Source organism: Sorex araneus, chromosome 6, assembly GCF_027595985.1.
Source record: "Sorex araneus isolate mSorAra2 chromosome 6, mSorAra2.pri, whole genome shotgun sequence".
NCBI classification, from domain to species: Eukaryota; Metazoa; Chordata; class Mammalia; order Eulipotyphla; family Soricidae; genus Sorex; species Sorex araneus.
Window position 1 is genome coordinate 92,497,883 of NC_073307.1, and position 13,460 is coordinate 92,511,342.

General features: G+C 48.2%; 1 protein-coding gene across 16 annotated transcripts in view; it reads right to left on the reverse strand.

Moving 5' to 3' along the window:
* The window catches only part of RBFOX2 (RNA binding fox-1 homolog 2), a 280,019-nt gene that overhangs the window by 35,411 nt on the left and 231,148 nt on the right, over window positions 1-13,460 (reverse strand). For 12 of the 16 annotated variants that reach the window (XM_055141042.1, XM_055141044.1, XM_055141049.1 and 9 more), the window contains 2 exons: window positions 11,657-11,803; window positions 7,867-7,920 (listed from right to left, as the gene is read on the reverse strand). In XM_055141042.1, coding sequence (XP_054997017.1) covers window positions 7,867-7,920; window positions 11,657-11,803 — 201 coding nt within the window. The remainder of the gene's footprint in view (window positions 1-7,866; window positions 7,921-11,656; window positions 11,804-13,460) is intronic. The other 4 variants (XM_055141043.1, XM_055141045.1, XM_055141048.1 and 1 more) reach the window with 1 other exon arrangement.

The window sequence follows — 13,460 nt, forward strand, 5'->3', positions numbered from 1 at the left end:
GTCTCAACTGAACACATTTTCCTTAGAAGAGCTTCAAAACACTCAGATAATGTATGGGACAGGAGATAATAAACAGTCCGGGTAACTATAAAGTAAAACCAAGACTTAATCCTAGGGCCAGAGACTGTACAGCAGGTAAGGCACTTGCTTTGCACGCAGTCAAGCCAGATTCAATCGCTGGCGCCCCCATCTGGTCCCCTGAGCACTGTCAGGAGTGATCCTTGAGCACTGTTGGGTGTGGTCCCCAAACCCAAACCAAACCAATCCTGGGGACTTCATATGGTCCCCCAAAGTCTGTCAGGAGGAATCCCTGAGCACAGAGCCAAGAGTAATCCCAGGGGCAGAGCACCGTGTGGTCCCTAGAACAAAATCGAACACAGAAGTCAAACAATTTTAGTACTAGACTTGATGGAACCCAATGCATACAACATAGTATCGTTTGCAGAACATCTGTGTGAAAACGTGTGTAACGGTTTGTTTTCTGTTGCTCAGTCTTTGGGACAAGTGTGCTGTTCACCCTGGGACACATCTTGATTTGGACCTGCCACCCTGTTCACTCGGTAAGGAACTCACTGGACTGAAGGGCAGGTCTGGAAGCTTCTACTGACCCCGGGCCTCGGTTACCTGAGCCCCCTGACCTCAACCCGCACACAACGCAGTTCTTTCCGAGCTTTCCGAGCGTTCTTTCGGAAACTGAGGAACGGTCCATTTATCAGGTGGACAGCTGGGCTACAATCTCTACCGGGTTTCATCAGCTGCTCTGACCTTCGTTTATTTCTGAGGGCGGAAAGGAGCCAAGTAACTATTACCTTTTTAGTCTGGCCTCAGACAATAGTAAATAACAAGCAATAGGATGAGCATCGAAACCATACTTTTAATGTTTTTTAAAATTCGTCTAAGCTTTGAATTTTTCCATCTCAGAAAAATGAGAAAGAAAATTTACCATGTAACTTTTAAGGGAGAAATCAAAAGCAGACGGTTCTCCTGGGTATGGCCAGAACACAGAAATTAAAAAACAAAAAAAACAAAAAACAAAAAACAAAAATAAAAATAAGGTCTATAAGATGGTAACGAAAGAAAAGAAATGAAGCCCTCAGGGAATCCATGCACAGTTAATTACTTTAATACAATGAGAAACGTTTCACTTTAGCGGTGGTACCTGTCAAATTTTACAAAGGCTTACTTAGTATAATTTCAAAGGTTACTTTGAAAAAGTAATTTCCCTTCTGAAATCAAAAGCCAGAGAACTAGGCAAGAAATTGCAGCATAATTTCTTGCGTCGAGGGAATGGGGACCGAGGTGTCATCTTCCCTGACATGTTGAAACTTAAGCCTAATTCAAATCCAGATTTCCAGCATCCAGAAACCCTCCTGAGAGAAGTGAGGAGAAAACACGAACTGAAAATTTCCTAGATGGGGTCGGGTAGTACAGTGGGTAGGGCGTTTGCCTTGCACTGGCTGAACTGGGTTCGAGCCCCCGGCATCCCCGATGGTCCCCCAAGCGCCGCCAGGAATGATTCCTGGGTGCAGAGCCAAGATCGCCAGGTGTGGCCCCCAAACAAAACAAACAGAACAATTCCTTGAGATGTCAGTAAATGTCCCTGTGCTCCAGTATGCACCCTTGAGGGGCCGTAACAAGTGGTCCTGTCTGAGGGGGGGAGAGGGCACCTGTGAATTCAGTATTCTGGGGACGACTCTCCAGGTGATCACCGAGTCGAAAGGACTCTGGCAAGAACTTATGAAAAATAGGAATCCTGCAGACGCTACCTCAATATATGTCTTTGTTTGAAATAAAAGCCGTGATCAGGGGCTGGCGCGACAGCACAGCGGGGAGGGCATCTGCCTTGCACGCAGCCGACCTGGGTTCGATTCCCAGCATCCCATAGGGTCCCCCGAGCACTGCCAGGAGTAATTAATTCCTGAGAGCATGAGCCAGCGCTGAGTGTGACCCAGAAAGCACGATCACTTTCACAGACGGAATGTCACGGGGCTGGGCGGCAGACTTCGGAACAGCTCCAGTGTTCAAGGATGGGACATTTCAAAAGCAGAGTTCTCACGGAGTCTCCAGCAAGGGCAAAGGAACACACAGCAGCTGGGGCTGGAGCGATAGCACAGCGGGTAGGGCGTTTGCCTTGCACGCGGCCGACCCGGGTTCGATTCCCAGCATCCCATATGGTTGGTCCCCGGAGCACGGCCAAGGGTGATTCCTGAGTGTAAAGCCAGGAGTAACCCCTGTGCATCGCCGGGTGACCCAAAAAGCAAAAAAAAAAAAAAAAAAAAAAAAAAAGGAACACACAGCCGCTCTTGGTGGGGAGGGCGGGGGGAGGGAGGGAGAAGGGGGCTGGGCTGGACGACCCAAGAGGCCGAGGACGTGCCCGGCATGTGGGAGGCTCTGAGTTAGGTCACTGGCACTGCAGGAGCCCCCGAGCACTGCTCAGGCTGGCGCTGGGGGCACCTGAGTGACGCGGAGCTGGACACTGGCCCCCTCAGGCTGGCAGCCCTGGGCCAGCATCTCAGGGCAGCCCTGGCTCCGCCCTGCCCCCCAGCATGGGTGATGCCGACTTTTTCACTGCAGGGCCAGAGTGGCAGAACGGGGGTTAGGGACCACGTCCGAGCTCCGATCCCTGGCACCGCAGGGTCGCCCAAGCGACCTTGGCTTGTGTCCTCAGGCCCTACCGGCTGAACTATCGGCCCGGCGGGCTGGGTATCACAGGGAGTGCTCCCCAGGTTCCCTGAGCACTACAGGGAGTCCCCCCCCACCGCCAAATAAAGTGAAATCAAGCACCAGATGGCTTCAAGTGCTTGAGTATAGACTCCGCATGCAGGAGCCTGGGTCTAATTTCAGGGGTTCTTCTCGGCCCCACACTCCTGGCAGTGCTCAAGGAGCCGTATGGGACGCCGGGGATCGAACCCAGGTCGGCTTGGTGCGAGGCAAGCGCCCTCCCCACTGGACTCTCCCCCAGCTCCTCGGGCTCTTTTTGACTTGGTTTCTGTGCCACTCCCAGCGGGTGCTCGGGATCGACTCTGGCTCTGTGCCCAGGGGACCATGCGGCGCCGGGGACGGACTCCGAGTCGCCCGCATGCAGCGCGCGCACTTGGCCCCTTCGGAGCTCTGGTGTGTGAGGCCCTGAGCTGGCCCACCGGCTCTGAGGGTGGGAAACGCCTGAGAAAACTCACCAGCGGCTAGTGTTGCTAATAAACTTTATTCTTTTCCTTTCTACTTACTAAATCTCTTGCTGTACACTTAAGATGAATTTTTATTTTGTTTTTTTTTTTTGGGGGGGGAGGGGGGAGGTTGGGTCTCTTCTGCAGTGCTCAGGGGCTACTCCTGGCTCTGTGCTCAGGAGACCCTAATGCAGTGCCAGAGATCAAATCTGGGATCAGTCACATCGAAGCCCCTACCCAGTGGACTTCAGCCCCCCACATTAAAAATGACTTTTATATACGGGTGTTCCTGTAGATTTCATTCAAAGGAGCGAACTGAAGAGGGACAATAGAACTGTTTAGACACGGATGCTTTTCAGGGTTCGAGTGTTACTTCGGGCACACCTGGTTGTGCTTAGGGGCTTGGGGGGGGGAATCACGTGGTGCAGAGGAATTGAGCCCGGCCCTCCTGGAGCTGGGTGCTGGCAGGTGACGCCCTTTGTCACCCGGGAGGCTGTAGGCAGGGCTGACCCGGGGGACTGAAGCCACAGCCCAGGGCCGACACTAAGTCTCGGGGCATCTCCAGAGGTTACCGCAGTAAGTTTCCTCATGACTGGGGAGATTTCGAGAGTGAGGGAAGATACATCTCCATAGAAGCATATTCTAGGTAATCTCTGAGCCTATTTTTGAATTTTTTTTTTGGGGGGGCAGAGGCACCATTTTTCATCATGTATCTGAGTTGCCTGTTTCCAAAGGAACAGTCTTTTGTTTCAGCTGATCACAGGGAATTAGACACAGCTGAATCCATGTTTTTATAACGGAGGAGATTAGAGGGAAACACATGCACTAATTTAAGAGTAAATGTGTGCATGTAAATCATATATATGCATATGTGTGTATATACATCTCTCTCTATATTCATTGCACAATTAGGTATGTCAAATCCAGAAAATGAAGGATTAAGAAGAAAAAAGGAAAATCGTGAACAATGAAAAAATTACTCTGTGAAGAACAGAAATTCTACCCTCCGGCCAAGATAGGAAATGGAGACTTTCAGTAGCCAGGGGAGGGGGGGACAGGCCTGGTGTCATAGCAATGGCCACTTCCGCTTTTAGGTGGGCATATTCTAAACCCTGGGGCTCATAATAAACATAAAGAGTTTCTGGGGGCTGGAGTGATAGCATAGCGGGTAGGGCGTTTGCCTTGCACGTGGCCGACCCGGGTTCAAATCCCAGCATCCCATATGGTCCCCTGAGCACCGCCAGGGGTAATTCCTGAGTGCAGAGCCAGGAATAACCCCTGTGCATCGCCAGGTGTGACCCAAAAACCAAAAAAAAAAAAAAAAAAAAACCAAAAAAACCCATAAAGAGTTTCTTTTCCGTTTTGGACTCCTCAAGCTATATGTTTTACATGTATCACTTGTCTCGATTACTCTGTGACCGTTGTTTAACTACTGCTTCAAAAAGTATCAATAAAACTCATCTCTGTAGAGAAAAACATTCTGCTCACACTGGGCAACTGTTTTTTTCTGGGGGGGGGCAGGGGGGCCCCCACAGCCGCAGTGATCAGGGCTTACTCCTGGTTCTGTGCTCGGGGCCTATTCCTGAATTGCTCAGGGGGCCATACAGGATGCCAGGGATTGAACCCGGGTGGGCCTCATGCAAGGCAAACGCCTTTCCCACTGTACGACCGCTCTGGCCCCGAGATGGAGCGGCTCTCAGCCGTGCAGTAGAACCACACGTTATCTTGCCTCCGGTCCCTCGAGACACGCTGGGATGTGGCGCCAACCCCAGCTTAAGAGAAACGAGCAACTCGATTCACAAAAAAGAAAAGTACTCATTGACGGATCTCAGGTGGACCCCGGGAGAGGCACCAAGGTTTGGCTTCTCTCTTATGTGTCTCAGGACAGTTTTGGCAACGTCCCAGCCAAGGACGGAGGTAACAGTGAGGGGCGGAGGATGAAGACAGGTTTTGCGTCAATTCCTGAAGGCAGATCCCGGGCAACGCTGAATTCTGTGCTTTGCTGAAGAGCAATTACCCATTATTACACAGCCTGTCTACACCTCGGTAGCACAACAGGACAGGTGTGGCGAGGGCAGGGCATCAAGCCGAGAGAAGCAACATTTGCTTCTGGATTCCCCAAAGAGGGAAGGAAACCTTACTGTGATTCAAAATGGAAAAAGAGGAGAGGCAATTGAACTGGGCAAATTAAAAAAAATTTTTTTTTGGTAGTAGGCAAATCCTTGAAATCAGTAAAAGATCTTAAGAAAGATCAATTTCCTTTGCTTCGCAAGAATGCGATCACGTTATCTTCCTGGTAAGGAGAAAAGTCTTCAATACCTGATTAAATTATACGGGGCTTCCCTTTTCAGAATCTAGTTAAGACAATTTAGGAGCATATGTCTAAAACCAAACACATTCAAACTATTGTTACTTTAGATCAAGAGTGAGGTCAATAACCTTTGCATATTTATTTTACATTTATGTGTTCTCATCTCTAATAATTGTCTTTTTTTCCCACCCTGTATCTAAAAAGACCACAAAAATATAAAAGAAATTATACAACAAAATACTAGAAATCCATTGTGAGTGAATTAGAAACATCAATAATTTGACTGGTTATAGCTGAAGAGATTTCATTTTAAAAATACTTACCGTATTAAGTGCTGGGGAAAAATCTGCACAGGCATATTAATTATTATTATTATTTTTTTTGTTTTAACTGAACACTGAAAGCTTAGAGCCTAAAGCACCTCTTCAATAATCAACAATGACTAACATAGCTAGAATAAAACATTTAGTGTTGATGCATTCTATAAAGGGGATAATATTTAAGCCATTATACATAAAATATAGTATATATATTATATATACACAGATAGATAAGATAGAGGCAGGAGGCATATATAACTGTAGGTATGCCACTGATTCCCCAAGTTTGGTGAACTTAGAGATGAAAGGACGTTAAACAACAATTCAGTTGTTTTATTAAGCTTTTTACAGATCTCATCCTAATGATTTCATCGTAGCCATGAGGTATTTTCAAAGCCCTGTAGATGGCCAAATGAAAGTTCACTCAAAACTTTATGTATCAAACCCGAAAATGCAAGTAGGACTGCACAACATGAGGCAAACAATTGCATGCCCGGCCAGAATTGGCTGTTGTCTGTGGGGGGTGTTTCATTCGTCTAAGGAGGAAGAAAACTTTCAAATGTCGGTTTCAGAGAATACTCTTTCTGCCCGGAACATCATTTCCATCATTACCCCTCATTGCTGCAACATGACTGCTTATTCTAGTGAATATAATTCTAAATCCTGTTGGCCTGGGAATATGAAACGGGAAATGATTAGGGGTTTTGCTATTTTATTTTATTTTAATTTTTTTTGCAGTGCCAGATATGGAACCCGGGGTCCCACACATGCGAGGCAAGTGCTCTCCACTGAGTTATAGTCCTGGCCAAGGGGAAATGAAAATTTATTATTAGAAGTTTTTGTTTGGGGGGGGGGAACTAAAACAAACTTGGCAGTTCTCAGGGCTTGCTCCTGTCGCTGAATTCGGAGACCACCCCTAGGGGCTCAGAGGACCACCAGGGATGCCAGGATGGGTCATGTGCAAGGAAAGTACCCTGGCTGTTGGACTATCTCTCTGGCCCCAGAAACAAAAATTGAATGAAAAATTTCTGGTTTTACAGAGCACATTTCGAAGAGAACACATGCATCAAACTGTAGGCAACTGCTACTATTTCTCTCTCTCTCTTTTCTGTCCCCACTTACTCCCCCCCCATTTTGGACACACTTAAGCAGCTAGGGATTAAATTCCAGCTCCTGCCTGCAAGTCATCTATTCCAGCCTTCTAAGCCATCTCCCTCGGCCCAGCCAACTCACTGAACTTGGCACTGACGTGGCTGCATTTGGAAATTCCTACTTCGAAAAAGAAAATCAGTCCATGGAAGATTCCTGAGCCACTACTCACTGTATTTAGGCCTGTCAAATTTTATTCAGAAGAAAGAGCCAGTCAAATGAATCACTAAAATATTAAGTGGTGATAAGTTCTAAGCATGCCATTTCTCAGTCCAACTTCGCTAAAGCTGCATCACTGTGATGGTTCAGAATAGCACGCTCAAAAGATTTGCCCTTTTCTTCTCCCAGTTTTCTCGCCCTTCTTTAAAACCAATCACAACAGCCACGTAGGCCAAGTTTAGATCTGCCCAGAAACAGTGGCGTCTACATTCTATTTTCCTTACTACAGTGTTTTCCTTCAGATCTTTCGCCTTAACTCTCCCAATTTACCTGTAGCACTGCACTGTAGCACTGTCGTCCCATTGTTCACTGATTTGCTCGAGTGGGCACCAGTAACGCCTCCACTGTGAGACTTGTTGTTACTGTGTTTGGCATATCGAATACGCCACAGGTAGCTTGCCGGGCTCTGCTGTGAGGGCGAGAAACTCTTGGTAGCTTGGCGGGTTCTCCAAGAGGTAAGGAGGAATCGAACCCGGGCCGGCCGTGTGCAAGGCAAATGCCCTACCTGCTGTGCTATTGCTTCAGCACCCCCCAATTTACCTAGTAGGGTACAATTTGACCCTGTGGGAGCTATGCTGAGAGATAATAATACAATCCAAACTAGATAGCTGGGACACTTGGGGGAGAACTTAAGTGTTTTGATTATTGTTTAAAATAAGATTAAAAAAAGCCCCAGGACCCCTGATACTGAGATGGAACTTACCTTCGAGCCACGTTCATTAAAGATTATTTCTACGTCTAGGATTTTGCCAAACTGCTGTAGAGACAAAAAACAAACACATATTTACAGTCAGCTTTTTATTCACATACTTGACCTTCTTCTGAAAGGCGTTTCCATTTTCTTTGAACGACTCATTGGACTTTCATGTTCCTATTTGTGGGGAGGTTTTTGTATTTTTCATTTGTACCAGTTTTCATTTTTCCGCATCACTAAGTACATTTTCCCTTTTTTTCAATTCCCCCACTCCTGCGCTGCCCGCCTTCACTGGCGGAAGTTGTTCTCAGAAGGTATTCACGGTGTTATCACCCTTTGGTCCGAGTCACATGGACAAAAGCTGGGGATTTTCTTCACGACATCTCTAATGTCCTATGTGTCTTCATTTTAAGAAGCAAAGCCTATGTATGAAGACGTACGCTGAGGGCTATTTTCTTCCCCTGGGATTATATGTTATTTTTTATGTATGAAATTATATACAATTTTTTTTAACATATGAAAGTGATAATCACTAACACAATCAGCAAATGTGTTACCAACAAAAAGGACAGTGAAGGAGCTGGAGCAGTAACACAGCAGGTGGGGTGTTTGCCTGACATCTGCCACCCGGGTTCAAGCTCCTGCACCCAATATGGTTTAGAGCCTGCCAGGAGCGATCCCTGAGCACTTTGGGTCTATGGCCCCAAAACCAAAACAAAACGGAAGAGCCAGAGAGGAAACAGGACACGAAGATCACCCGCACTTCTCTCTTGTTCTTGTCTTTTTGTTTGGGGGCCACACCTGGCGATGCTCAGGGGATACTCCTGGCTTTGTGCTCAGGAGTCACTCCTGGTGATGCTTCGGGGACTGCAGGGGATGCCGGGATCAAACCCGGGTCAGCCACGTACAAGGCAAATGCCCCGCTCTCTGCTCTGTCACTTCGGCCCTTTCTCTCATTTATACGGAGACATGTATCCATGTACACACACAAATACAGAGCTAAATATAGATGTCAGAGATGTCCCCTATACGGTTTTTATCTTTTGCTTGCTTTGGGGCCATACTCAAGTGGTACTCAGGAGTTATTACCAGCTCAGTGGCTGGAAATTACTCTTGGGGGGGTCTCTGAGGGGGCCATGAGGTGGTGGGCCTGAATGCGGGCTTCCCAGAAAGCATGCAGTCAGCCCTCAGAGCTATCTCCTCAGACCCTTATCTTATTTCTTAACTTCTACCACGAGCAATTTTCCATGTCAATAAATGGATGTTATCATTTATGTAGGCGACTACTACTCGTCATTGCACAGAAACATTCATGAACATTATGGATGACTTCACTTGCCCCTTTAATATTCGGCATCATCAGAATCATTTACACTGTAACTCAATTTTGTCGCTATTAGATGTTATCATTCGGGAAATCCAATGAAGGCAGAAGGTGAAAAACAAAGCCCAAATAACTTTACTGCTGGGTAGTTAAGCTGCTGGTTAGGAGGTCAGACACTGGGGCTGGAGCGATAGCACAGCAGGTAGGGCGTTTGCCTTGCACGCAGCTGACCCAGGTTCGATTCCCAGCATCCCATAGGGTCCCCTGAGCACCGCCAGGAGTAATTCCTGAGTGCAGAGCTAGGAGTGACTCCTGTGCATTGCCGGGTGTGACCCAAAAATCAAAGCAAAAAAAAAATCTAAAAGGAGCAATAGAGAAATCACGCTTCCTCAGTGGGTTGGATCCTTACAATCTTCATCAGAAAAACATGTCACGTGCGCCCAAGTTTCCCGGACTAGGACATCTAAGCCCGACTACAGTTTCCTCATCAATGGAAAAAGTAGAACTACCCAGGAAAGAAGAAAATGCCTTATTTTAGTCAGAAGGGTTATTTTATTTCCCTGCAGGCTCCACAAAGCTCTGTATGAACATTTGCCTCCTTTCACACGCTCCAGTGCATCCTTCTAGAGGAAGGGCCGATTTCCTTTTATGGTTTAGGAAAATAAGGCTGAAAAAACCCTATTCACCCAGTTTCCAGAACTTGTAACTTGGGCTCGCTGCTTTTTTAAGCACCGTGTGGCTCTGGTGGCAGGCGGCAGGCCGGCCCGATATCCTGGCAAGGAAAATGTCCCTTTGTCTTTTTTATACCTACTGCCTCACAGTGAGGGCATAATGTGTTTTTTTTTTTTTTTTTTTTTTGCTTTGTGGGTCACAGCCTGTGATGCTCAGGGGTTACTCCTGGCTCATGCACTCAGGAATTACTCCTGGTGGTGTTGGGGGGGGACCATACGGGATGCCAGGAATCGAACCCGGGTTCACGCATGCCAGGCAAACGCCCTACCCGCTGTATCACTCCGGCTCCGGGCATAGTGTATTCAAGCTATAACCGGAATGGATCGAGGCGGATCTTTTTTTTTTTTTTTTTTTTTGCTTTTTGGGTCACACCCGGCGATGCTCAGGGGTTACTCCTGGCTTTGCACTCAGGAATTACTCCTGGCGGTGCTCAGGGGACCATATGGGATGCCGGGGATCGAACCTGAGTCGGCCGAGTGCAAGGCAAACGCCCTACCCGCTGTGCTATCGCTCTGGCCCCCATGAGGCGGATCTTTAAGGGACACAATCTGAGTCGGGAGAAGACACTTCTAACAGATGACAAAGGCGTTGGCTGTTCCAACCACGCTCTGGGCACGGGGACTAGAAAACTTTCTTTCTTCTCTTCCTTTTCATTTTTTGGGTCGTGCCAAGCTTGCTCCGAGACTACTCCTGGCTGGGTGCTCAGGAGATCTTGTAGTGCCAGGGGTCAGACCAGGCTTCCCACAAGCAGAGAATGTGATCCAGGCCATTGAGCTGATGGCTCTGGGTCCGAGTTCAAGTTAAAAGTCAGGTCAAATCAAAACAGGCAAATTTACACAGGCAAAGCCACACAGAAATGTGTGCACATCCCACCAGCTAAAATCCTTCCGCCTCTGCTTTGTTCTCTGAGAGAACACAATCAGCTGAACGACTGCAGTGCAGAGAGCCAACCCCCAAACCTGACTTTAGGTACTGGTCTTGACATAGCGGAGTTCCAAGCAAGGAGATCAAGGTCTGATCTCTCACAGATCTCATTTAATTCCTCGAACACAGAGAGGGAGGGATCACTATATATATATTTTGCTTTTTGGGTCACACCCGGCGATGCTCAGGGGTTACTCCTGGCTCTGTACTCAGGAATCACTCCTGGCGGTGCTTGGGGAACCATATGGGATGCTGGGGATCGAACCCGGTTTGGCCGCGTGCAAGGCAAATGCCCTCCCCGCTGTGCTACTGCTCTAGCCCTAGGATTTTCTGTCCTGGTTTTGAGCAGTTAAAAATCTCAGGCTCCCAAATCTTTGTCCCAGGGGAAACTTTGGATTTTGTTTGTTTTTATTTTTTTGGGTCAGAATCATCTTCTGGACGCGAGAACTTGTCATGTTCAAATCTAATGCTAGGAGATAAGGTGAGAGGAAACGGTCTTAAAGAAGAACGAGAAGTATTTATTTACTGCTGGATCTTCCTCTACTTTTTTTTTTTTTTTGGGTCACACCTGGCGATGCACAGGGGTTACTCCTGGCTCTGCACTCAGGAATTACTCCTGGCGGTGCTCAGGGGACCATATGGGATGCTGGGATTTGAACCCGGGTTGGCCGCGTACAAGGCAAACGCCCTACCCACTGTGCTATCGCTCCAGCCCCTCTTCCTCTACTTTTAAGTTGTATCTTAAAGCCCTGATGACTCAGAACACACCTAATAAATTCTATCTTAACTGTGAAACCCATACCAGGACTTCAGACTTACCCCAAACATCTGCCGGAGGTCAGGGTCCCGGAAGCGGAAAGGGATATTGGAGACGTGGAGTCTCTTAGGGGTCGATTTACTCTCTGAGTTTTCGCTACTTTGTGTCTGTGACTGTTGTCCATCAGTCTGCGCGCCCCCTTCTGTCTGCTAAGGTAAGAAATAAACGACACTGCGTGAAAAATACATACGACCTCTTCACAGCACTGTGCACAGCAGTCTTGCCCCACCCTGATCATTCTCACTGTCTTTAAGCAAAAAAAAGTTAGTTTCCCTTTCAAAGAGAAAAAAAAAATCCAAAGATATGCTACAATTTACAAACAAAACTGAGGCCTTTTGAATTACATTAGCCAAAGAAGAAAGCAGCAATAGGACAGGAGCACCTGGCCCACTGGGATAAAGAGGGCATGAAAATAATACCATTACTCTTGAGTCTTTTTTTTTTTTCCTTTTGGGTCACACCCTAGCGATGCACAAGGGTTACTTCTGGCTCATGCACTCAGGAATTACTCCTGGCGGTGCTCAGGGAACACTAAGGGATGCCGGGAATCGAACCCGGGTCAGCCTCGTGCAAGGCAAACGCCCTCCCCGCTGTGCTAATCGCTCCAGCCCCAAGGGTCTGTGTTTTGAGAGCTTTGTTGTCGCTTGTGCATGGGGCCACTCTGGTCTCAGTACACTGTGGAGTCGGGGGGTGAGAGCAATCCCAGCAGTGCTCTGGGGGTCCTGCAGTGGCAGAGACCCCGCCCGGGGCTCTGGCCAGGGGAGCACGCTTCCGCCCGATGCGCCATCCATCTCCTGGGCCCTCTGACTCCGTTCACTTCAGAAATGAAGCGTGGGCAGCACCTGGCCGTGAGAGAGCACTGCTGCCAGGACCGAGGGAGCATGTTTCTACTTCACCACCTTAGCTGGCTCCAGGGTGTACGACCACCGGGGGGGGGGGGGCAGAGCAGGAGAACCCTAATCAGGGAGAGAGATACTAAGGGCAACGGGGACTTCACAGGGCCGTCTCTGGCGCCGAGCTGTGCTCCTGCCCCTACAAGCGACGCAGATGTAGCTAACTTCAGCATCGGGGGCCCTCTGTGGGTTTTTTTTTTTTTTTTGCTTTTTGGGTCACACCTGACGATGCACAGGGGTTACTCCTGGCTCTGCACTCAGGAATTACCCCTGGCGGTGCTCAGGGGACCCTATGGGATGCTGGGAATCGAACCCGGGTCGACCTCGTGCAAGGCAAACACCCTCCCCGCTGTGCTATCGCTCCAGCCCCCCCCCTCTGTGGTTTTGAGCCAAGGAGCCTCTAGAAAAACTGTGGGGACACCCACCACGCCGAGGGTTCGACTCCCTGCTTCAGTGTTATCCTCTGCCGGGAGACCAACCTGTGAATAACTTCAGGTACCTGGTGGCGGGGACTGAGAATGTTGGTGTTCTTTTTTTTTTTTTTTTAAAACCGGAATCGGAGTGGGCTGCCTCCCCCTAGTTCCCCATACTTCTGAAAACCCTGGCAGCCACGTGCCCCCCCTCCCCGCCCAGCTGCTGCCACCAGGTGAACTCACTGGCCCAGCCCACAGGTCCTGAGATACCTGGACTGCGTGGCCACAAACGCAGCCAGGCGGCACCTCCGAAAGCACACGCAGCTTAGTTAACTCTTAGGCATGGACTTCGCGACCCTGCAATGAGGCGTCACAATTTTCACAAACGATCTTCCATACCTATTGATTTTAATACTGCAGCTTTATTTACCTAATCGATTTTAACTCCAGAATATCAACTGTTATGGCTTTTTAATTTTTTTCCTGCATTAAAATAAATA